Raw genomic sequence first — 25,713 nt, 5'->3', positions numbered from 1 at the left:
CCGTACCTGCCCACAAGTTGCACCGTTCATTTTCTACATAGCGTCTGCCGAGTCTCATGACTGCAGTTGTTCACCCCCAAGCTGTCATTTTTAAGACACGTGTAATTTGGGGTGTTCAAGGTCTAACCGAAAGTCAGTGGAGCTGCTCTACTCGTAGTCCTTCCTGGCTGGGCGCCCGGAGCGGCTTACTCAGTGCTGCGGGGAGAGCCGCCTGCCCGGGCGGTGAGAAGCGGTGGTCCGCCTGGGCCTCTCTGGCCCACGGCTCGTCTCGGTAGCCCTCCGCCCCGCGCCTCCTCGCCCCTCCCCGCAGCCGCGGGGGGGGGGAGGGGGAGGGCGAGGACGCCGCCACCGCGCGTGCGCACTCGGCAGTGCGGCCAGTGTGCGTGCGTGAGTGGGAGGTGGCAAGCCCCTGACTCCGGCCTTCCCCGCTGCCCTTTCCTGCGCGACGTCTACAACCATGAGCCGGTTCGGTACCCGGTTGGTGGGAGCCGCGACCACCCAGTCACCGCCGCCCAAAGCCCGCAGCAATGAAAACCTGGACAAAATAGATATGTCTTTGGGTAAGAGGCCGAGTTGGACGGAGTTGGAGCGTGTGTGGGGTGGGAGTGCGCGGATGGAACCAAGTGGCGCGGTTGGCGGGGGAAGGGGGCGGTTGGCCGCAGTTGCCAAGTGAGTTTTGCGGCGGGTGGGCGGAACCAAGGGGGGGGGATCCTGCGGGGGCAGTGGGGGCGCGGGCTAGGCGCCGGGTACCCGGCCCTGAAGACGGGGACTGTGGGATCCGGAGGGTGGACGGGCGTGGGGCCTGCTCCTCCCCAGAGGGGCGCTACCACCCGCGGGGTGCCCCGGCTCTTTGTAAAGGAAACCCCGCCGGGTTCCCCGGAGCAGGTTCCCCCAGGGCGCTATCCGGAGTCGGAGAGCTGGTTGGACTAGCCATTCTTCTTGATCGGTTACCCGAGGGGTTATCCGGAGGCTTGCAGGGCGTTACTGGGCCCACCCCAGGGGAAGTCGGCCGAGAGCGTCCGTCAGTAAGAAAACATCTGGCCGGGGCCGCATCCGTGCTTTATTAGGCGGCGTCCCGAACAGCAGACTCTCCTCACGCATCCCAGCCTCAAAGTTAGCTCATTAGGCGGGGAGGTAGGAAAGCGGCAAGAACCAAGAAAGGGTTTTATGTGGGTTGCGGAGGGGCCCAGTAAAGCCTGGGGTCCAGAAGGGTGCAGTGATTTCATACCGGTTATATAAAAAGCTGGAGGATTCTTGATCCTGTGTAATTGTCTGATCTAATACTACCTAGGCACTAAACCCAGTGTTTGCCTTAGCTAGTCTAAAGCAATTCGTTTTTGTGGAGAGTCAGGTTATGGTTTTGGATGTAGCAGTTTGCCTGCCTCTTCTCTTTGCTTTTTTTTTTTTTTTCCCCCTTCAGCTATTTGGAAAGCAAATATCTTAACTAAGAAAAGGGGATTCAGAGGCATAACCTTTTCAAGGATATTGCAAAGCTCCAAAGAAATGAGGAAATCTTTTGAGCTTAAGCCAAGAAATCATATAACAATGAATATTTATTGAATGCTTACTACTTGTCAGGCACTGAATTAAATGTTTTATGTGTTAATTCTCTTTATCCTCATAATAAAGCTACCCACAACTTCCCCCAAGGATTGTACTCCTGGCGATAAACATAGACTCCAGAGTCACTCTGTTAAATTGTCAATGCTGCTTTTGTAAGAATGTGACAATAACAAGTGTTTATCTCTCCAGCAGGTTTGCTGTAGTCAGGAGGCATATGCAAACTGCTTTGAACAGTGTTAGATTTTTTAAATGTAGGTAACTGGTAAAGCAGAATGCCACTCGGTACTCAGGCAGTAGAGAAAGTTTATTCTGCTGACCTGCTCCCAAGTTCAAGGTGTCGGACTGGGATGGGGAGGTGTGGCCAGGTGGATTACAGTGTGACCTCAGGGAAGGGGGAGGTAGCTGTCGGTTGCCCAGGTAACTGGAGACTTAACCAGGTGGGGGGCATCTGCATGGAGCCCTGGGGAGAGGACCTTACAAACAGTATCTAGTACACAAGCATTGCATATTATTTTTACATACACACGCACACACGGTTGTTGTTACCCTCATTTTACCAAAATCTGAGACAAATTAAAAGCTTGTTCAAAAATCATGCAGCTGATGAATAATGGAGTCAGGATTCTCCAAGCTATAGATGTAGGACAGTTTTAAGCATGTTTTGTTTTTTTGCCTGTCCTGGGGCTTGAACTCGGCCTGAGCACTATCCCTGGCTTCTTTTTGCTCAAGGCTAGCACTCTACCACTTGAGCCACAGTGCCACTTTTGGCTTTTCTATGTATGTGGTGCTGAGGAATCGAACCCAGGGCTTCATGTATACGATGGGAGCACTTTACTACTAGGCCATATTCCCAGCTGCATGTTTTGTTCTTGTTTTACTTTGGGAATTGAACTCAAGGTCTCCAGCATATTTCTGCCACTAGAACCATGCACACAATCCTTGCTTTTTCTGTGTATGTGGTGCTGAAGAATCAAACCCAGAGCTTCATGTATGCTAGGCAAGCACTCTACCACTAAGCCACCTTCCCAGCCCCTCCTAGGTCTTTTTTTTTTTTTTTTTTTTTTTTTTTTTTTTGCCAGTCATGGATTTGGACTCAGGGCCTGAGCACTGTCCCTGGCTTCTTTTTGCTCAAGGCTAGCACTCTACAATTTGAACCACTATGCGACTTCTGGCTTTTCCTGTTTATGTGGTGCTGAGGAATGGCTCTCAAGGCTTCATGCAGGCTAGGCAAGCACTCTACCAAATAAGCCACCTTCCCAGCCCCTCCTAGGTCTTTTGTGTGTATTTTGCTTGGTAATTAGGGTGTTTAAATGAAGAGAACTGAGGGATAATTCTCTTATGAGGTAGAAATGAGGTGCTGTAGAGAGCTAAAATAGTTTGATCTCTCCCTCCTCCCTAAGAACAGGGAACAGTCTGTGAGATATTTTTCTTACAGAGATAAGAGGCAGATACACTTTTTTTTTTGGACAACTATGCTTTGTGGATATTTCATCTTAGCAAGTCTGTGGGTTTTCAAACATGATTTTCTGGGTTTTATTTTAAATTATGGCTCTACTAGCTTTATGTAAGTATTCATGTAGAATTATCTACTAACGTTTACTGATAACTGGGCTTATCAAGACCCAGTTTTTTAACTTGAAAATCAGCATTAGGATAATACTTTTTTCATAAGATTGTTCTTAGAATTAATTGAATACACATCAAAACAATGCCTACTAACCCTCAATTCTTGGAGGAAGTAGGTCATGGAGTGTTCCTTTGAAGGATATATCTTGTCCCTGCCCTTTCCTCTGTTTCTCTGCTTCCTGGATGTCCTGTGGTGGGTAGTTTCCTCTCCCATACTCTAGCACTGCCTTACCACAGACCCTTAAAGACAGATTAGTCCAACTGACCATGAACTGAAACCTTTGAAATCATGAGCCAAAACAAACTTTTCCTGTATGTAAATTATTTCTCAGGGCTGGGAATGTAGCCTAGAGTGCTTGCCTCACATACATGAAGCCCTGGGTTTGATTCCTCAGCACCACACATATAGAAAAAGCCAGAAGTGGTGCTGTGGCTCAAGTGGTAGAGTGCTAGCCTTGAGCAAAAAGAAACTCAGGGACAGTGCTCAGGCCCTGAGTTCAAGCCCCAGGACTGGCAAAAAAAAAAAGTGTTCTCAGTTTTATTGCTCACAGCTAGAGTTTTACCACTTGAGTCATGTCTCCCATCTGTACCAATTGTTTTACTAAAAGGTGGTTATCTTTTTAAAAGAGAGGGGTACTTCTGTGATTATGTAAAGTAAGCATATATTAATGATTTTTGTAAATAAGTTTTTGTTTATATTCACTAGGAAAATTCTGTAGCTGGTAGAAGTCATTAGTTGGTTAATCTGCTTTGGCTATTTCAACTTTTCCTACAGAAACTTTCTTTAGAACACTAAGGGAAATGGCTGATAGAAGCTTTTTCTTCTTATTCTCTATGGAAATGCTTTAAATAGAGAAAAGAAGCCAGACATGATGGCGCACACCTGTAAATCCCCTCATGCTAGAGGCTGAGGAAGGAGAATTTAAAGTTTGAAGTCAGCATAGATTATATCTTGAGGGCCCTGAGTGTGAGTAGTAGAGTCATTAAGTTAAAATGAGTGTAAACAATAGTCATTAAGTGAAAATGATTATTATGGTATTTGCTCTGTTGTAGATGATATTATCAAATTGAACCGAAAGGAAGGAAAGAAGCAGAATTTTCCAAGACTAAATAGAAGACTCCAGCAAAGTGGTACTCGGCAATTCAAGATGAGATTACGGTGGGGAATTCAACAGAATTCTGGTAAGCTTAGAAAATAAACTTTAAACCTGGGGGAAATACATCAGTATTCTTTGTGATTTATATTTTTTCAGATTTTTATTTAGTTCCTACAACTTGGTAAAAATAGTTTTCTTAAATAGATAATTATGCTAATCTCAGTTTGTCAATAGCCTAAATAATCTTTAGGGTTTAGAATTGCATGGTATTTTTCATATCATGGGATCTATCTCCTTCCCATTTTCCTTTGTCTATGGATAACTAATTCCAACTTAATATGTTTAGTGAAAGATCATACCACCTCACGAGACAACTTATTCTGTTGGTGACAGCACTATTTATAAGAAGCAAACTCTTTTTTTTTTAATTTGGCCTCATGATTTTATTATCGTCATAACAAAAATTGTAACTTAGATTGTACCGTCTTCCTAACAAAAAGTTGGAGCTTAAAACTGGATCACTTGCCCCTTTCGCTTTGTTTTTTTTTTTTTTTTTTTTTTTTTGTTTTTTTTTTTGCCAATCCTGGGGCTTGAACTCAGAGCCTGAGCACTGTTCCTGGCTTCTCTTTGCTCAAGGCTAGCACTCTACCACTTGAGCCATAGCACTCCTTCCGGCTTTTTCTATATATGTGGTGCTGAGGAATCGAACCCATGGCTTCATGTATACAAGGCAAGCACTTTACCAGCACTTTACTAGGTCATATTCCCAGCCCCTCCTTGTCTCCTAGAGTTTTCTAGCCAGGCTGGCTTTGAACTTTGAGCTTCAGATTTCAGCTTCTTGGTTAGCTAGAATTATAAGGCCTGAGATAGCAGTGCATGGTTTAGAATTTGTTAAATACTCCAAAAGTCTTATTTCAAAGTGAATGTTTTCTGTATAATCTGAAACTCTACATATATACTAATTGGGGCAATCTGGAAAAATTTAGTTTATTCTAAAATGGATTTTTAAACTGAACACTTAATTATATATTGATTAAGTTTTTTTAGCAAATTGTATCAGAATTTTAGAATTTTTTTTTTTTTGGTAGTTCTGGAGCTTGAACTCAGGATCTTGCTCTTTAAGTAATACCCATAGTTCTAAAATAAACTTTTTTTTTTTTTTTTGGCCAGTCCTGGGGCTTGTACTCAGGGCCTGAGCACTGTTCCTGGCTTCTTTTTTGCTCAAGGCTAGCACTCTGCCACTTGAGTCACAGTGCCACTTCTGGCCATTTTCTGTATATGTGGTGCTGGGGAATTGAACCCAGGGCCTCATGTATTCAGGGCAAGTACTCTTGCCACTAGGCCATATCCCCAGCCCCTAAAATAAACTTTTTTTCAAATTAAAAAAAAATCATTTTCACATACAGAGAAAACTCTTTGGCAAATTTCTCAGTTCGTTTTTATGAAAAGCAAATCTTTGGCTTGAAAATAATTCTAGTTTTGGGGCTGGGGATATGGCCTAGTGGCAAGAGTGCTTGCCTCGTATACATGAGGCCCTGGGTTCAATTCCCCAGCACCACATATACAGAAAATGGCCAGAAGTGGCGCTGTGGCTCAAGTGGCAGAGTGCTAGCCTTGAGCAAAAAAGAAGCCAGGAACAGTGCTCAGGCCCTGAGTCCAAGCCCAGGACTGGCCAAAAAAATAATTCTAGTTTTAACAGCTAATATGCCAGCATGCATGTCCTTAAAATATATCTAATGAGGGCTGGGAATATGGCCTAGTGGCAAGAGTGCCTGCCTCATATACATGAGGCCCTGGGTTCAATTCCCCAGCACCACATATATGGAAAACGGCCAGAAGTGGCGCTGTGGCTCAAGTGGCAGAGTGCTAGCCTTGAGCAAAAAGAAGCCAGGGACAGTGCTCAGGCCCTGAGTTCCAAGCCCTAGGACTGGCCAAAAAAAAAAAAAAAATTGTATTCTTGGGGCTGGGATGTGGCCTAGTGGTAAAGTGCTCGCCTCGTATACATGAAGCCTCGGTTCAATTCCTTAGCACCACATATATAGAAAAAAGCTGATAGTGGCGCTGTGGCTCAAGAGGTAGAGTGCTAGCCTTGAGCAAAAAGAAGCCAGGGACAGTGCACAGGCCCCGAGTCCACGCCCCAGGACTGACAACAAAAACAAGACAAATAAACAAAAATTGTATTCTTAATGATTTTCTAATAACTGAACCTACTTAATAAATTTCTTGTCAGATATTTAGCTGTATAATTCTGTTGAGTTAGAGTTAAATAATGTTCATGGTATTTTATATATCATTTCTTTTAGTATTTTCCAATGTTAAATATATCATTAGCTGTAAATTTTTCTTGAAATAACTTTTGAGTTCATAGAAGGTAGAAATACTGTTCACTAATATTTCAAATATTTGATAAATGAATGCCTTCAGCTGACAGGGTTTTAAGGATTTATAAACATGGTCTTTAAGGAATTTCTTTTTTTTTTTTTGTCAGTTCTGGGACTTGAACTCAGGGCCTGGGAATGATCCCTGAGCCTCTGTGCTCAAGGCTAGTGCTCTGCCACTTGAGCCACAGCTCTACTTCTGGTTATTGAGTGCTTAATTGGAGATAGGAGTCTCACGGGAACTTTTCTATCTGGGCTGGTTTCGAACTGCAGTCCTCAGATCCCAGCCTCCTGAGTAGCTAGGATTACAGGAGTGAGCCACTGGCATCTAGCTTGGATTTCTTCTTTTTTTTAAGTAAAAATTAATTCCTAGTAGCAAAAAATAAGATAGAGTTGAGATATAGCAACAGAAAATTAGAGTGTATTACAGAACTTTACATAAAGACTTTGTGTTAAGACAAGGGTTGGTTTAATGGGTAAGGTAAAATATAATGTCCACACAAGATCAGAAAAACTTTTCTTTTATGGGATTTATGATCTTAGTCTTGAGGCAGCTTAGGATCTTGGAAGATTGAGTTTGCACTTAGTTATGTTGTCTGCTCATGTGACAGGTTAAAATAGAACAGCTGCTGCTGTTACTAGATGTGCAGATAGATAGAGAGTTGTCTGCAGCTCAGAATGACTTGGAAAAATTTAGATTTCCACATTGTAATGTTAGTAAGTATATTAGTTTTAGATGAGAGAACAAGTGTGACAGAGAAAAAAGCCATTGGCCCATAGTCATTATGACTTTCTTGCTGAATAAATAAATGAATACCATGCTTGAAATACAATTTAGATACTTAGTAAGCTTTTGTAGAAACAATCTAAATGTCCTTCAGTGGTACAGTACTGAACAACAGTGGTTTCAAGAGAATTAACTGGACACCTCTAGAGAATCTCTCAGACTCAGGAAGTCCTCAGTTTCAGAATTATTTTTATATTAAGGCATATTTTTACTCACATTCTGTTATTATATGCTTTCCTTGTTTCTACATGTGATAATTACAATAGATTCGAGTGCAAACGTGGTACCTTAAGTCATTTCAAGCTTTTGTTAAAAAAAAAAAAAAGTGGGCTGGGAATATGGCCTAGTGGCAAGAGCGCTTGCCTCATATACATGAAACCCTGGGTTCGATTCCCCAGCACCACATATATAGAAAACAGCCAGAAGTGGCGCTGTGGCTCAAGTGGCAGAGTGCTAGCCTTGAGCAAAAAGAAGGCAGGGACAGTGCTCAGGCCCTGAGTCCAAGGCCCAGGACTGGCAAAAAAAAAAAAAAAAGTACTACAGATTAAGTGGTCTGTAAACTTGTGAAGTTTTATTTTTCAGTTCTAGAGGTTGTAAGTCCTAGCAGATGAGGGTGCCAGTAAGGTCCAGGTCTATGGTCCCTTTTAAAAGGGTGCCAATCCTGGGCTGGGTATATGGCCTAGTGGCAAGAGTGCCTGCCTCATATACATGAGGCCCTGGGTTCGATTCCCCAGCACCACATATACAGAAAATGGCCGGAAGTGGTGCTGTGACTCAAGTGGCAGAGTGCTAGCCTTGAGCAAAAAGAAGCCAGGGACAGTGCTCAGGCCCTGAGTCCAAACCCCAGGACTGGCAAAAAAAAAAGAAAAAGGGTGCCAATCCTAATTGTGGAGGCTCCAGCCTCATGACTACCTCTTACAGGTGCCTGAAATTATTGGAGCTAATGATTTATGTGTGAAAGAAATTCATGGGAGGAACTAATCAGAGACTTAAAAGAAACATGAGTTTTACTATTTTCATTTCAGTTAGTCTCATAGGCAAGAAAAACAGTAGAAAGATAAATGTGCACTGGAACAATGTACTCTTGTAAACAAAATGTCAGAAAGTGTTAAAGGATGGTCTGTTCTGTGCTTTCTTACTTTAATTAGTTTTATTCCTCTTAATGAGACTTTCTCATCAATCTCATCTGATTTTGACACTATAATAATGGATTCCTCATCATTCATTCACTTTAATGCTGGCACTGGAGATTAACTCAGGATCTTGAGCCTCTTGCTTAGCTTTTTCATTCAAGGCTGTTGCTCTACTACTTGAGATACACTTCCACCTGGTGGGTGGGTGTTGCTGCTTAATTAGAGATGAGTCTCAGATTTGTCTTTGTGCTGGTTCTGAACCATTGTTCTCAAATTTTAGCCTCCTCAGTAAGTAGGATTGCAGACATGAACCACTGGTGCCTGGCTTGTGCCTGGCTTTTTTTTGGCCAGTCCTGGGCCTTGAACTCAGGGCCTGAGCACTGTCCCTGGCTTCTTTTTGCTCAATAGCTCTCTGCCACTTGAGCCACAGCGCCACTTCTGGCCGTTTTCTGTATATGTGGTGCTGGGGAATTGAACCCAGGGCCTCATGTATACAAGGCAAGCACTCTTGCCACTAGGCCATATCCCCAGCCCCCTGGTGCCTGGCTTTTATTCATTGTTTTGGAGTATTTTCATATTTCTTTATTCGATTTCCCAGTCCTTTATCATGGCATGTTTGAATGCTACTATAGAAACTGATATGGTCTTAACTTTTTTCCCTCTCTTCCGGTCAGTCTAAAATACTTCTTGTACAAGCTGATTTAGTCTGATCACAAATTCAGTAATTCCTTATTTCTGTGTAGCATGGTTTCAATCCTCTGTCAAAGCTCTAATGATTTAGGCCAAATAGGTCTATTTACTTCTCATGCTTTTCCCCCTAGACTTAAGCTGTGGTTACTCATGTCTTTATATTTCTCACTCCAATCTGAAATCCTTCATATCTATTCAAGTCTTGCCCATTTTGTAATACTTAGAACAGACCCTACTTTTTCTGTAATAATTTTTTTTCTCCTTGGAAATGTACTGTAGATTATATTCAGTTTTTCGTGCAAATTAAATTTTTTGGCACAGTGCCTGATACAGTAAGTAGTAGCTGTCAGTACAAATAAAAATAGCAAGTCATTGATTTGGGTAAGTATACGGGTTTCTCCTACATGTTTAATCCTCCAAAAGGCAATCACATATACCAACAATAATTTGATTTAAGATTTCTAATTTGTTTATTGTTTTGTCTGATTATAAAATTAATAATGATCACTACCTTTACAACTGAGACAGAACACACCTGAGAAAAGAACAAATCTGTAAGAATGCCACCCACCCCCACCCCCGCCCCCGCCTGAATTCCTGACCTTGTTGGAGAAGGTGAGTCTGTGGCTCCCTGGATAGTCTGTCATGCTGAGCAGGCTTACTAGGGAGCTCCCTGTTGGGGAGATGCAGCTAAAGTTCATTAGAAGGATGAGCAGGGACAAAACTAGACAAGTCCTAGGGCACAAAGTTAAAGCTTCATGTGCAAATTTTGGGCAGTGGCTCTAGTCTCAACATAGTATCAAACTGCTAAGGCCAAGGAGGGGCTGTTGGTAATATCACTTGTTATCCCATGCCACAGGATCAAACCATGAGAAACAAACTGGAATCTGAAAGAAAAAAAAACAACCCTTAATTTTCTAGTACTCCCTAGTACTCATAAAGCTTAACATCATCATGCTCACTGGCAAACTAATATTCCTATCTAAGGCGGAGAAGGAGTAAAGGGTGAGTTAGGACCTGACAGTCAATACATAAGTGATACAAACATTATAATGTAACAAGTTTTACTATTACCCGTCCTCAGAATTACTAATACGGATCTCCCACAAAAAGTGTTAGGCAGTTTTGGGAATGAAATAAGTTAATATTTCCCTCTTAGATATTCATAGTACACATTAGTCCTGAGAAATCGTACAGTAAAGAAAACTGTTTAAACTTTATAGTTTTAAGACTGGTTACCATGTTGTAGATGTGTATACTGTTCTTAAAAACATCCTTAAAATCAAAATTAAAATGAGAGCCAGATACTAGTGGCTCATGCCTATTATCTTGCTTACTCAGGAGGCTGGGATCTGAGGATCAAGGTTCAAAGCCAGTTCAGGCAGGAAAGTCTCTTATCTCCAATTAACTACCAAAAAGCTGTAAGTAGAGTTGTGACTCAAGTGGTAGTCTATCCTCAAACAAAAAAGCTCAAGGATAGTACCCAGTCCCTGAGTTCGAGCCCCAGGACTGGCACCATAAAAACAGAAAAAAATTATTTTTGAGGGTCCATTAGCTTCATGAACCAGGCAAGTTTATGAAGTTGCCAGCAATATTTGTTGAAGAAGCTCAGACATGTTTCTCAGTGTATGTTTTTTGGCTCCTTTGTTGAAAACTAGATGGCTGCAGCTGTGTGGTTTTATTCCTAGGTCTTATTCTGTTCCATTAATCTTTGGGTCTGTTTTGCATCAGTAGCAAGCTGTTTTTGTTATTATGTCTTTGTAGTATAATTTGAAGTGTGGTATAATTTGAAGTTCTGTATAACTAAAAACTGCTTATAAAACTTTCAAAAATAATTTGCTTTATTCTTTAACATGATGTTACACTTTCTAGAAAGTTATATTTTGAGGAAATAATTTTATGTCTATGTGTAAAAATGTTAGAAATAACTGAAATGATTAGTTGCTTAGATCAAATATGCCACACCAGAAAATAATGCAATAATGTCATTCATAGGGTAGTTTTAATATAGGCTATAAAATAGTACATAGAATATGAAATATAGTTGCTGAAAGATTGATTCATTTCACCTACACACTACGACTAAATATTGAATTATCCCATGTGATTGTCTTTATTTTGTCTACTTTATTATTTATTATTAGTTCATATTGATTGTACAGATGGAGATTTCACTGTTACATTTCTGTACCTATTCACACTATATTCCAATTTTACCCCTTTCATGGCAGTCTTTTTGAATTACTTAAATATAGAGAAAAACAAAATATAGTTTAGAATACCTACAGTGAGTATTTAAAAAACTATTAGAGCAAAAGAATTAAAATCTGCAAGGTATATAATGGAAACTGAAAGTAATGTTATATGCCACAGAGATTAAAATATGTTCATTGACACTGCAGACTTTGTTAAAAGCATTTTGAGTAGAAAAGGACTGAAAGTAAAGAAGACAGATGGCACTGCAGTAAGTAGGAGATGAGATCATGACTGCACTATAGATGAACACTATCCAGTAATAGTAAAATGTTAACCTCATAATAAATTCAAAATACTATCATCATATAATTAATATAAAAACACGAATGAAATATTTTATTTGTAATATCTCATTTCACAGTAGTCATGTTTCAAGTACTCAGTAGCTACATACAAGTAGTGGCTAGTAATCTTGCACAGGTGCAGTGTGGATTGTCGTGTTGAGAGAATAATGAAAAGTGCTGGGGTGTAGGTACTTAGCTAACATCCCCAGCACTGCATAATAAAAAGAGAAAGGAGTTACCGAAAGGGGACAGCTTGCTTAGAAGAGACATTCTAGCCCTTGGGCAGTCTAGTACAAACACAGAATCCTTGCCAGTGCAGCTTATTGCTTGTTTAAAAATGAAATGTTAAGCTAGGTGCTGGTGGCTCACACCTGTAATCCTAGCTACTCAGGAGGCTGCCATCCCAGGATCATGATTTCCAGCCCAGGCAGGAAAGTCCATGAGATTCTTATCTCCAGTTAACCACCAGAAAACTGGATGTGGCACTGTGGCTGAAAATAGTAAGAGTGCTAGCCTTGAGCAAAATAGCTCAGAGACATTGCCCAGGCCCCAAGTTCAAGCCCCATGACTGACAAACCAAAAAACTGGGTGCCAATAGCTCATGTAATCCTAGCTACTCAAGAGGCTAAGGCGATCTGAGGATCAAGATCCAAAGCAGGGTGGGGGGGTGAGCGGAGGGGGGTACTGTCATCTGTGAGAGACTTACTATCTTTAATTAGCCACCAAAGAGTAAAAAAAAAAAAAGGAGCTGTGACTCACGTGGTAAAATGCTAATCTTAAGCACAAAAGCTCAGTGCCCAGGCCCTGAGTTCAAGTCCCAGAACAGACACAAAAATAATAAATGAGGGCTGGGAATATGGCCTAGTGGTAAAGTGTTCGCCTCGTATACATGAAGCCCTGGGTTCAATTTCCCAGCACCACATATATAGAAAATGGCCAGAAGTGGCGCTGTGGCTCAAGTGGCAGAGTGCTAGCCTTGAGCAAAAAGAAGCCAGGGACAGTGCTCAGGCCCTGAGTCCAAGGCCCAGGACTGGCAAAAAAAAAATAATAATAAATGAAAAAAGTTTTATGTAACTTGAGTATGCAAATAACATGTAAATAAGAATATCCACCCTACTTCAGAAAATAGAGTATTCTGTATTTTGTGACTCTCTCTGTTGCATTTCTGTGTTGATATTCTTTCACCTTTCCTTCTATAGGTTTTGGTAAAACTAATCTGAACCGTAGAGGAAGAATAATGCCTGCAAAAAGACGTCCTTATGGAGTTGTCACTGGCCTTGCAGCTAGGAAAACACCTGGAATTCGAAAGGGAATTAGTCCTATGAATCGTCCTCCTCTCAGTGATAAGGTAGGATGTACATTCCCAGGGTGCCTCGGGTATTTTACTGTCATCTTTTTAGTCATTTAAGAGATTTTTCAGGTCATTTTAGTTTCATCTTTCTCATCTCCACATTCAAGTAGTTGTTTGTCTCGGTCATTCTACACTAGAAATGTTTACTGTAGTTAGTAGTATATATAGCAAAAAAAAAATTGATTAACTTAGTTTCTTGCTTTCTGAAAGAATATAGAGCGATATTTTCCCGTGTTAAAAAGGAAGGCAAACCTTCTGAGACAGAATGAAGCACAAAGGAAACCAGTTGCAGTTCTCAAGAGACCTAACCAGTTAAACAGAAAGTAAGTACTCAAATTCATGACAATACTGGACTGTCCTGCATAAATAAATAACCTTTTTCACTCAGGATTCAGAAGAATTGATTTACAGTGATTCTTCTAGTTATCTGATCATTTTCTTCTTTTTTCTTTTTGCCAGTTCTGGGGCTTGGACTCAGGGCCTGAGCACTGTCCCTGGCTTCTTTTTGCTCAAGGCTAACACTCTGCCACTTGAGCCACAGCGCCACTTTTGGCCTTTATATATGTGGTACTGAGGAATTGAACCTATGGCTTCATGTATGTGAGGCAAGCACTCTTGCCACTAGGCCATATTCCCAGCCCCTTCTGATCATTTTTAAAACAAATATTTCGTGGGTATTCAGGATTTTCCTCATGCATGAGGCCCTGAATTCAATTTCCAGCACCACAAAAAGGAAAAAGACATATACTGTCTGTTGAAAAACACAATATGGAAGCATTCAGTAGTAGCTTCTTTATTTCTTAGATACAGTATTACTGATGAGTTCACCTTATATAAAACTTTTTTAAAGTATCTCCTCCCTTCTTTATTTACAGAATAAAATTGTAAAACTTATTAGATAAAAAGCTTACCATGTCAATCAGAATTATTCAGAACTGAGAATTCTGAAAGCTGAATTGGTTATTGAATCTCAGTGTTTCTTACTGTTTCTACAAATAACAATCTAGGTTATTTGTGGGAAAACAAACAGGAAAGAAAGATTCTGCATAAATGTTTATCAAGTTGAAATTATTTTTACAGTAAATTGAAAAGCATAACATAACCCAAAAAATGGTGTGTTCTTACAATTTTGGCATTCTATTCTCTATAAGGATAAAGACGTCTGAAAGAAGTTGACAAGCTGTGGCATTACTTAGCTATTTCAATTTTAAGTACTATTTATTCATTTCATTTCTTTTTTTTTTTTTTTTTGGCCAGTCCTGGGGCTTGGACTCAGGGCCTGAGCACTGTCCCTGGCTTCTTCTTGCTCAAGGCTAGCACTCTGCCACTTGAGCCACAGCGCCACTTCTGGCCATTTTCTGTATATGTGGTGCTGGGGAATTGAACCCAGGGCCTCATGTATACGAGGCAAGCACTCTTGCCACTAGGCCATATCCCCAACCCCTATTTATTCATTTCTTAAGGAAGATAATTCTATGCACTGGGAATGTGGCGTAGTGGTAGAGTGCTCCCCTATCAGACATGAAGCCCTGGGTTTGATTCCTCAGTACCACATACACAGAAAAAGCCAGGAGTTGTGCTGTTGCTTAAGTTTTGAGCAAAAGAATCTCAGGGATAGTGCCCAGGTCCTGAGTTCAAGCCCCAGGATTGGCCAAATAAAAAAAAAATGCTTTCTTTCTTTTTTGTGCTGGACTTGAACTCAGGGTCTGGAAGCTGTCATTTAAGCTTTTTTGTTCAAGGCTGGTGTTCTGCCACTTGTTACAGCTCTTTATCTTAGAAGATAATTCAAAGTAAAACCATGAACTTAAGTCTTTTTAAGTTTCACTTAACCATCTCTTTGGACATCATTTGGTAGCATCGTTTGTGAAACAGTTCTGCCCTAAATAAAAATATTTTATTTATGAGACATGTTTTTTGTTTGGTTTGGTTTTTAACCAGTTATAGGCCTTGAACTCGGTGCCTTTTGCTTAACTTGCTTTTTCATGGCTGTCATTCTACCACTTGAGCCACTCAAGCCTAGCTTTTGGCTAGTTAATTGGAGATGGAGTTTCCATGTGTGTGATACAGATACACACACACACATACACACAGAGAGAAAGACAGAGACAGAGACATATACCAATGCAGAATTTTTTTTTCCTTGTGCTAGGGATCAAATCCAGGGCCCTTGTGCTTGTCAGGCAAGTGCTCAATCACTGAGCTAAATAAATCTCCAGCCCTGTGGTTTATGTTAATATATAAAGGTTTGTGAGTGAGGAAAGAAAAGAAAGCTGGAGTAGAGGTTGTTTTTCAATTAAAAAAATGGTTATTGCTTGTTTTTATTTTGACTATGAATGTTCCTAGGTGTGATATTTTTCATTATATGAATTCTGTGAGTCTATAAATTCATGTTTTTCCTAAATTTGGGAATAAGAAATAGCATTTAAAATATTATTTTGTAAATATCTTCTGAAGACGCCTTAATGTAGAGATAAAGACCTTATTAGAGAGTAGAATATTTAGATGATAAACCAGTTCAAATTTAACCAGGTGATTATGTGACATATTGCAGAAGTAGATAGTTATAAATCAAATTGAGTAGCTTCATATAAATAAGGAGGTATTTGGAGTTTATAGTCCACTTCACAGTGCACGCTCACCAAGTTTTCGCCATATGAATTTAAATACTTTTGTCTATTTTTTCAAAATGTTAAAAAACAAATAAATTGAGATTATTCATGACATACATTTGTGTTGCAGAACTAACCTCCCAGCTAATTTTACCAGGAGTGGGAATAAATTAAGCCATCAGAAAGATACTCGCCAGGCAACTTTTCTTTTCCGAAGAGGCCTGAAGGTATTCAAATGCCTTGGTGGGATTTTCTTTTTACCTAAAGTTGATCCTGACACAGCTATCTTTAGTGATACTCAGTTATAGGCATAGCCCATGGTTAATGTTAGGTTGCGGATATAGAAAACATGACATTAGTTCTTCCTGTATGTTTTTTCTATTCTCTATTTTTCTTGCCCTCATAGCAACTTATAAGAACTTAACAGCTTATGTTGACCATTCATTCTTATACATGAAGGCCAATGGTGGTGTTGCCATAGCAGCACAGAGCCTGTCTTGCATGCATGCACTTATCACACTTGGGTTTTAGTTATAGCATGATGGCTGTTTGGATTCAAATCCTCTGCTTTCTATAGGATCTGCTGCTTTTTCCCCCTTAGGTTCAGGCCCAGGTGAACACAGAACAGCTGCTAGAAGATGTAGTAGCAAAGAGAACGCGTCAGTAAGTTTCAATTTGTGTTTCAAGATGTCATTTTAAAACTCAGACCATATTAGAACGCGTCACTAAGTTTCAATTTGTGTTTCAAGATGTCATTTTAAAATTCAGACCATAGCTATCCCCAAATTACCATGTGCCTTAGTGTGAGTGAAATTGAGACCCCAAATGGAATTAAGCCTAAAATCTAATTTTTTTCCTTTTTTCCCCAAATATTTTTTTTTAAGGGCTAGGAATCAAACCTATGCTAGGCAAGCACTCTACCATTGAGCTCCATCCCCAGCCTCACAAAAACCTTTTGAGTTTTCTTATGTAAGCATTGTAACAGTTTTAGCACAAAGGTAAGATACTGTATTCTTGATAAGGGATGGGAATATGGCCTAGTGTTAGAGTGCTTGCCTCATATATTCTTGATACCCTATTTATTTATTTTTTTTAAATAATTTATTTATTTTGTACTTATATGACACCAAGGAATCAAATCCAGGTTTTGCAAAGTAAAACATGGTCATGGTCTTAGATATGATGCATTGTAATAAATATGATTTCAACTAGTCACTGTAGGAAAATAAACTATGCGATCCTTATATTGGCCCCATTCTTTAGTATAGGAGCCATGACAAGAGAAACCAGAAGGAAGATAATAAATAATAGGACTGAGAGTGGTTTATGCCTGTAATCCCAGCTACTTAGAGGCAAAATGGTAAGGATTGCAGTTTAAGGTCAGACTGGGCAAAAATAAGACCCTATCTCAATCAACAGCTGGCCACCACATTGTAGCACATACTTGTGATTGCAGCTATACAGAAAACCATTAATAGGAGAATCATGGTCCAGGTTAAAAAAAACCCAAGACTATATATGAAAAATAACTGAAGAAAACAATGATAGCCTATTTGCCTCTGTAATGACCAATATTTACGTAAGAGTGATATTATATGTTATTTACCTGTTTTAAACTTTAAGACTCAACCTGTGGACAAAATCCAAAATAGTCATTTTGAGAACAGAATAGAATATAAATGTCAAATTTTGGCTAATAAAGCAGTTGAATTGACAGACAGGTACTACTCACCTATAACTTCACACGTGGGGGATAGAACAGGAGAATTACAAGTTCAATTGCATAACAAGATTGTCTCAAAGGAATATAACTACATACTAATTATAAAGGAGGTTCATGGATAGTTGAAGATACAAAGTAGGAGAAAAGATGGAAAGGAAGAGTGAAGAGTAGTTCAAGAGGCACTACTAGAAGAAATAGATTAAAGGTACAATGGAACTAAAATAATGACATGCATCAAAATGGTTTTTGGGACCTATAGAAACTAGAGGACAATGTGATAAATTGATTGATTATAGCAAGATTTCCCTGTAAACTCGTGTACACATGGACACTGTGTTTTGAACTCAGAGCCTTAAGTTCTTGCTTAGTTTTTTCTCTGAAGACTGGCATTCTACTACTTGAGCCATACTTCTGACTTTTTGCTCATTAATATATTTTCAGATCTCAAGCTTCCTAAATAGCTGGGATTGTAAGTGTAAACCAATGGTGCCCAGCTTATAAAACATCTTATTTAGTGAACTAGAAAAACAGGAAAAGTTAGAAGAGCTGCATCTGGAGAGCAGAAATAGGAAGAAAGAGACTGTGTGGTGAAAAACTGTTAGTTTTTATTAGAAGCCCTTCTATATTTGATTTCTTTTAAAAAGGATACAGTTTTTTGTTTTTTAATTCAAGGTGCTGGTAGTGGGCTTGAACTCAGGGATTTGAGCTCTTGCTCAGCTTTTTCACTCACAGCTGTTGCTCAATCACTTGAGCTGTTCCCCCAGTACTGGCTTATACCAGCTTTTTGCTGGAATTTGGCAGATTTGTGTGCCTAGACTATCTCTGAACTGCAGTTCTCAAATCTCAGCCTCCTGAGTAGCTATTTATTATATTTGTGACTCACCAGCACCCAACTGAAGTATGCATATTTATTGATTAAAATATTTAATAATTAAAGATGCTGATTAATATATCATGTTCAAGTCCAGGTGTCTTGTGTTTCTTAAAAGTAATAACTTATTTCTGAAATACCCATTTTTACTCTGTGTGTGTGTGTGTGTGTCCTGGGGCTTGAATTCAAGGCCCCAGTGCTATCTTAGTAGAACACCTGTTTAACATGTATAAGGTCATGAGTTCCTTAGTACCAAAATAGATGAGGTAGTAAGTACGTGAGTGATAGGTGGATGAGTAGCAGATAGATGGATGGTTGGATGGATGGAATATCTTTACATATGAGATATACTATAAAACATCACCTTAATGAAACTTGTTTTCTTTTGAAACTAGATGGCGTACTTCCACCACAAATGGAGGAATTCTTACAGTGTCCATTGACAATCCTGGAGCAGTTCAGAACCCAATGTAAGTCTTTTCTTTCTTTCTTCTTTTATTATTATTGAAAAGGTGATGAACAAGGGGAGTCTTTTCTTTCTTGTTGCAAAACAGTACTGCACCTGTGCTCACTGTATGATGTTTAAGTTAGGATGAAATTAGATACAAAAATATTAATTGAGATACACATTGGAAGTTGTATAGAGTAAAGGTAAAAGTAAAAATTATGATTGCTTGTTCTGTGCCCCCAAAGCCCTTTTTAATGATTTTTTTTATGGATGGATCAATCAATGGATCAATAGAGATAGATGATAGATAGATAGATAGATAGATAGATAGATAGATAGATAGATAGATAGATAGATTTATTTTCCTTTTTTTGAAACAGAGTCTCACTATATAGCCCAGGCTGGCTTTAAACTTGATCCTCCTGCCTCAGTTTCCTGAATGCTAGGAATTTAACCAAGTGCCACCATACCAGGTACTTCTGTGGTTTTTTTTCTTTTTTGGCCAGTCCTGGGCCTTGGACTCAGGGCCTGAGCACTGTCCCTGGCTTCCTTTTTGCTCAAGGCTAGCACTCTGCCACTTGAGCCACAGCGCCACTTCTGACCGTTTTCTGTATATGTGGTGCTGGGGAATCGAACCCAGGGCCTCATGTATACGAGGCAAGCTCTCTCGCCACTAGGCCATATCCGCAGCCCCTTTTTTTCTTAATTTTATGCAAGTGTAACAAGTAATTATACATTTTAAAATGTACATATGGAACTTGGCACTGGTGGCTAATACCTGTAATCCTAACTACTAGCTAGATTGCAGTTTGAAGCTAGCTGGGAGAGGAAGCCCGTTGAGACTCTTATCTCCAGTGAATTTACAAAAAAAGTGGCAAATGCAGTTGTGGCTCAAGTGGTAGAGCATTAACCTTGAACAAAAAATGTCCAGAAACAGTGCCCAGGCCTTGAGTTCAAGCCCCAGGACTGGCACAATAAATGAATGAATGAATGAATGGAGTGAATAAATAAATGTATATATGAATCTAAAGGGGATGATAGTACACGTATTTATTTTTCCCCCCTCTTCATGGCATAGACGAACCTTTTTAAAGATTTTATAGCATTACTTAATCATTTTGTTATATTTATTGTACCACAATACATTTTTTAGGTTTATAGGGTTTCTGGTCTATTTAACCATCTTTATGATTGAACTGAAATGAATACAGGTTGTATCTCTTAAGACTTTAAAGCATACTTTATTTGAAAGACTAAGTCTTAGAAATTAACAATGATTTAAAATTGCTCAAAGTTTTTTCACTTTTTTTGTGCTGGTCCTGGGGCTTGAACTCAAGGCCTGGGTGCTATCCCTGGGCTTTTTGCTCAAGGCTAGTGCTCTACCAGTTGAGCCACAGATCCATTTCTGGATTTTTGGTAATTAATTGGAGATGCATTTCATGGACTTTCCTACCTGGGCTAGATTTGAACCGTGATTCTCAGATCTCATCTTACTGAGTATCTAGGATTACAGGTGTGAGCCACTGGTTGCTTGTAGTTATACTTAAAGAGATATTCTATGAACAATTATGATTTTTAGTCAAGAACCAACTTTTCTTAAAGCTTAGGTTCTGTAGTATTTCATTGCAGGTACAAGTGCTTAAAAATATAGACATTGTAAGGCATTTGAATATGAGTTCAAGTCATTAATATTTTTTATTGTCAAGTTAATAGTAGCTTTTTCTTTTCTGATAGAGCTCAAAAACCGCGATTAACTCGTACTCCTGTGCCCTCTTTCATGACAAAACGAGAGCAATCTGATGTAAAGAAAGTTCCTAAAGGTGTTCCCCTACAATTTGACATAAATAGTGTTGGAAAACAGGTAAAAAAGTTTTCTGTATTTAAGACATTCAGTGGCAGTATTTCTATAGCAAATTAAACAGGACACTTTAACCTTCCCAACCACTAATCTGATTTCTGTCTCTGTAAATTCTCTGTTGTTTTTGTTTGTTTGTTTGTTTTTTTGCCAGTCCTGGGCTTGGACTCAGGGCCTGAGCACTGTCCCTGGCTTCTTTTTGCTCAAGGCTAGCACTCTGCCACTTGAGCCACAGCGCCATTTCTGGCCGTTTTCTATATATGTGGTGCTGGGGAATCAAACTCAGGGCTTCATGTATGCGAGGCAAGCACTCTTGCCACTAGGCCATATTCCCAGCCCCAAATTCTCTGTTTTGACATTATAAGATATTTGTTCTTTGTCCCTGGTTTCTTTGAAGTCAAAGTTTTTGAGGTTCATTTATGTTTTAGTATTTCATTCTTTTTATGGTTTGAGTAATTTCATAATACATGTACATCATATTTAATGTTGGTTCTACTCTTTTGGCTATTATGAATAATGCCTCTTTGACCAAGTTTTTGTGTATAGTTTTTGTGTTAAATACCTAGGTGGTAGATTATATGGTAATTCCATTTTAACCCTTTCTTGGGGGTGGTATTGGGGTTTGAACTTGGGTCCTTGTGCTTGCTAGGCAAGTGTTCTACCACCTGAGTCACATTTTCACCCCCCTAACCACTGCAAATCTCTTAACCTCACCTATTTCATGTAGTCTTTCTAAGGGTCAAATGTGCTCAAACATACAAATATCCAGGATATGCTAGCTTAATTATAAGATCACGTTGTTCCAATGCAAGTAAGGTTTTTGAGTTAAGTTTTTTTTCCCCCTTTCTGTAGACAGGGATGACTTTGAATGAACGATTTGGGATACTGAAGGAGCAAAGAGCCACTCTCACGTTCAACAAAGGAGGAAGCCGCTTTGTAACTGTGGGATAAGATCCCTTGTCAAAGGAACTTTTCAGTGATGACTGTTTGAGAAGTTGAATTGCTTGAAGAATTCATCACAGAAATTCAAAAACTTTACTTCAAAATATCTAGAAGGCTAAATAACTTTTATTTTTTAAGGTTTTTTTTTAATGTATAAAATAATCCCCTGAAAGAATAACAGGGAATATACCTATCTGTTCTTAAAGATTTCTTGGTTGACCCCGACAAAATAATTCTCTATTGACTTCTTTGGTGCCTCATGAAGCAGAAGGAAGACAGAATGATAGAAATTGCTTATTTTTATGATAGTGGCATTTAGGATCTCATTACTTTTGCCCATTTTTTAGTTCTTGGCCATGGCCAACCTTAGTCTTTGGATATATATATATAGCCCCCTTTGTTGCTGTCACTTAACTTTGAATAGTGTTGACATAAGTGCAGTTGCCTTTTCTTCATTAGTTATATTAAAAATTTTCAGAATTTCAGTTTTGGCTTTTAGGATTTATGGAAATATCTGGAACTTGGTTCATTTTTCAGATAATATTAGGTTAAATTCCTAAAGTTTAAGTCTTTCATGTTGAAATTCTGACAAGGAATGTGGTTCTCTTAATAGTCTCAGCCTAAAATGTTGATGTTTCCTTACTATAAATGCATATTTACACAGTTACCTGATACTTTAGAGGGTAAGTTTCAGTGTAAAACCCTGAAAGTTGGTGTTTGAAAAATGTAGAAAGCATGACAGGGAATAGCAAGTTGAAGGACCAGAAATTTAGATGAAATACTTCAAAACCCCAGTTATGGGTAGACTCTGGGTTTTGTGGTGGTATCAGTCTAGTGTCCACACATTATTCTTCAAATGGTATTTATAAGAAAAATTTTTAAGGTGGACTGAGTTACTTAGATATTTTGATAGTAAACTTAATAGCCATAAGTCCTAAACTGTTCTTATTCAGAGTTAAAATTTGTAAGCTTTTAAGCTTGCTAAATTAACAATTTCTAGCTCTAAAAAATATACTTGTATGTGTCTCAAAGAAAAGTTGAAAAATTAGTACAACATTGTAACCTTGTTATAAACCTTGTATTCTGATTTGCTTTATTTTGGGGGGGGGTATGATATAAAGTTCAGACATTTAAAGGGAGAAAGATTTTTTTCCTACTCTGGACTAGTGATCAGAGTTGGTCTGACATGCCAAGATAATGGTAAAAATCCTCAGACTATTGTATACACAGATTATAGTAAAATGCCATAGTGCAGAAAAATATTCCTGGTTCAAGTTAACAAGTTTGGTAATTTTGAAGTTTGACCTTAGGTTTGGTATAATTTATATAAGCCTCTAAGTAGGTGTTAGGTTTCTGGTGTTTATTGACTTTTTCTATAAAAGAAAACATCACTCCTGTTTACCTTGTATTGTATATTAGACTTCATGGTCTCTCATGCTCCTTGGTTTACTTGATTTATTTTAGCCATAGAATGCTATCAGTAACAGTTTCATGCTTATACCAAAGAATTAAATCTGATCCTTAATGCCAGTACTTCTATTTAATAAGGAATTATTGGAAGCCAGTCACAGAATTTGACAATAAACACTAGTGTCTCCTTCACTACATATGAGGCTTTTCATAGAAACCAAGGACTCACTGTAAACTATTTTTGAAAGTCTGAATTCTTCTATTTGGTCTATACTTCTTCTATTTGATCTATTATAGACTGGTTTAGAATTGCTGGTAGCTTATTTTAAAGAAAAACAATTGAGCGTGAGTTTTTTTTAAAGAAAAAACAATTGAGCGTGAGTTTGCTATCTTTAAAAATGTTTGTGAAAATGTGTTATAAAGGTATTCTCATTTTCCTGTTATTTAAAATATTATAGAGATTATTCATGCCATTTTTTGTAAACTTTAAAAATTGCCCCAAACATTATTAAGTGCATCAAGTAAGTGTCATTGGTATATTAGATGTTTGCTCTTCATGCTTTTGTAATTTAATTTTCATTCAAAGTGGTTTTTGCCTTTGGTACAACTAAATTAAAACTCTTGTGTACTAACATACTGTATATAAACAAAACAATATGCTTTGTTAGAGGAAATTTTCTTTTCTTTGAAATGTGGTTGTAGTCATTTTTGTTCAGTTCCTAGGTTTTTTAAAAACAAAATGCCACTTGAAATTTCTTTTGCATCAAGATGTATGCAAAACATTGATGCAGTGCATCACAAATGAAAGTTTGTATTTAATGAGGAGGTGCTTTACACTGTACTTTTTGGTGTTTTTTGGAAAAGTTCCATTTAGATCTATTATGAAGCTGTTCATTTTTAACAAATAAAATGTAACAGGTTTCACATGATTTATTTTGTTATAGACATTGAGTTACGGTTTTTAAATTTTTCTATGTTACATAGAACTTTGTAGTAATTCATGATTTTTAGGATACTGGCTAAATTGGTAAATCTATATATAGTCTTTGGTTGTCATCTCTTAGCTACCTTTTGATCATTTTATTCATAGTTTCAACAGGAATTAGCCAGTGGGCATTGAAAAAGAGAATCCGATTATTTAAAAGGCTAGATGAGCCTCTAGAGACATTCCTTATAATCTCACATCTTACAAAGTGAACCTCAGTATTTTCCAACACTTGAGTGTGGCAAGCATGTTTCAGATCTTAAATTTCTCAGTTGATAATAAACTGCTTTTGTGACTTGAACATCCCCAGAAAGTAATACCTAACAATTGGAAATAAGCCGGACACTGGTGGCTCACACCTGTAATCTTAGCTACTCAGGAAGCTGAGATCTGAGGATTGAGGTTCAAAGCCAGCCTGGGCAGGAAAGGCCATGAGCCTCTTATCTCCAAAACTACCAGAAAACCAGAAGTAGCACTGTGGCTCAAAGTGGTAGAGTCTTGAGCTGAAGAGTTCAAGGACAGCGCCCAGGCCCAGAGTTCAAGCCGCACAACCCAACAACAACAACAAAAAAGAATTGGAAATAGCAAGGTATCAACATTTGTACCATGGTCAAAGTCATGTCCCAAAAGACTACATAAAGAACCCAATTTAAAACAAAAGAGCCAGAAACATAGCTCAAGTGATAGAGCACTTGCCTAGCCAGTAGTATAGGACCCTAGGTTCAATCCTTAATATAGTGAGGGGAAGGGACCCTCATAGGATTTTAGTTACTATTTGATTACTTTTTGTCAGAATAGACATATATATATATATATGTCTATGTCTTTCCTTGCTGCCAACCCTGCAATTCCAACATAGTTTTTTTTATCTGATTTATTTTTGCTACGACTATAATCCTAGCTACTCAGGAGGCTGAGATAGGAGGATTGAAATCTGAGCAGACAAAACTGTGAAACTTACTTCCACTTAGTGAGGCATGATTCAAAGCACAAACTGTGAGTGGACAAAGCAGAGAACTTGAGGTCCTAATTTCAAAGCCCCCAGTACTAGTGCACGCACAAAAAGCTCACTGGGAATGTAGCTTACCTGAAAAGTGCTAGCCTACCATGCGTGAAGCCCTGGGTTGATTCCTCAGCACCACATTAAAAAAAAAAAAGCCGGAAGTGGCACTGTGGCTCAAGTGAGCAAAAAGAAGCCAGGGACAGTTCTCAGGTCCTGAGTCCCAGACCCAGGGGGAAAAAAAAAAAAATGATCACTTGACACAACAAACTGGTGTATACACACAAATATTATTCAAGGAGGAAGAAGGGGCTCTTATCACTTAGTCACATTGGCAACATCCCCATTTCTGATATCTCATTCTCATAAAGTGATACCATCTACTTTATGAAGATTATGGGGCCAGTCTTGGCAGATGTCTTCATCTCTACACTCAGGTTGGAAGCAGTAATGTAGTGTTTTCTAGGCCAGCCTATGCTAAAAGGTGAAATCCTATGTCAAAGACCAAATAAAACGTAGAACTCGGCAGCAGTTACTAATCAACATTGGTACTGAAACATTTTTATAATCTTGCATTTAGGAAATCAGGGAACTGAAGAAGAGTTGGGCCTTGTATAATATTTAGGCTATCTCCAACCTTGTATTTTCTTTTGCTTTCTGACATGAGCTTTCGTATCTGTGCACTAATGACCTTCATATGTGTCT

At 38.8% G+C, this 25,713-nt stretch overlaps 1 protein-coding gene across 1 annotated transcript; it reads left to right on the top strand.

Moving 5' to 3' along the window:
* Positions 1 to 353: 353 nt before the first annotated feature.
* On the top strand, positions 354 to 23,952 carry Fyttd1 (forty-two-three domain containing 1). The gene is made up of 9 exons (XM_048346859.1): positions 354 to 560; positions 4,243 to 4,371; positions 13,014 to 13,162; positions 13,376 to 13,488; positions 15,905 to 16,001; positions 16,376 to 16,437; positions 18,764 to 18,838; positions 20,551 to 20,677; positions 21,524 to 23,952. The coding sequence occupies exons 1-9, from the start codon at positions 458 to 460 to the stop codon at positions 21,620 to 21,622; spliced, it is 954 nt and encodes a 317-aa protein (XP_048202816.1). The 5' UTR covers positions 354 to 457; the 3' UTR covers positions 21,623 to 23,952.
* Positions 23,953 to 25,713: the final 1,761 nt, after the last annotated feature.

Source organism: Perognathus longimembris, chromosome 5 (assembly GCF_023159225.1).
Source record: "Perognathus longimembris pacificus isolate PPM17 chromosome 5, ASM2315922v1, whole genome shotgun sequence".
Lineage (NCBI taxonomy): Eukaryota > Metazoa > Chordata > Mammalia > Rodentia > Heteromyidae > Perognathus > Perognathus longimembris.
Note: the sequence above shows the minus strand (reverse complement) of the source record. Positions and strands in the feature narration are given on the sequence as shown.

Excerpts from the sequence above, each read along its gene's own strand:
- Fyttd1 (XM_048346859.1), top strand. The coding sequence starts at position 458 with ATGAGCCGGTTCGGTACCCGGTTGGTGGGAGCCGCGACCACCCAGTCA. Across the intron at positions 561-4,242 it reads CAAAATAGATATGTCTTTGG|ATGATATTATCAAATTGAAC; the intron begins GTAAGAGGCCGA and ends GCTCTGTTGTAG. Across the intron at positions 4,372-13,013 it reads GGGAATTCAACAGAATTCTG|GTTTTGGTAAAACTAATCTG; the intron begins GTAAGCTTAGAA and ends TTCCTTCTATAG.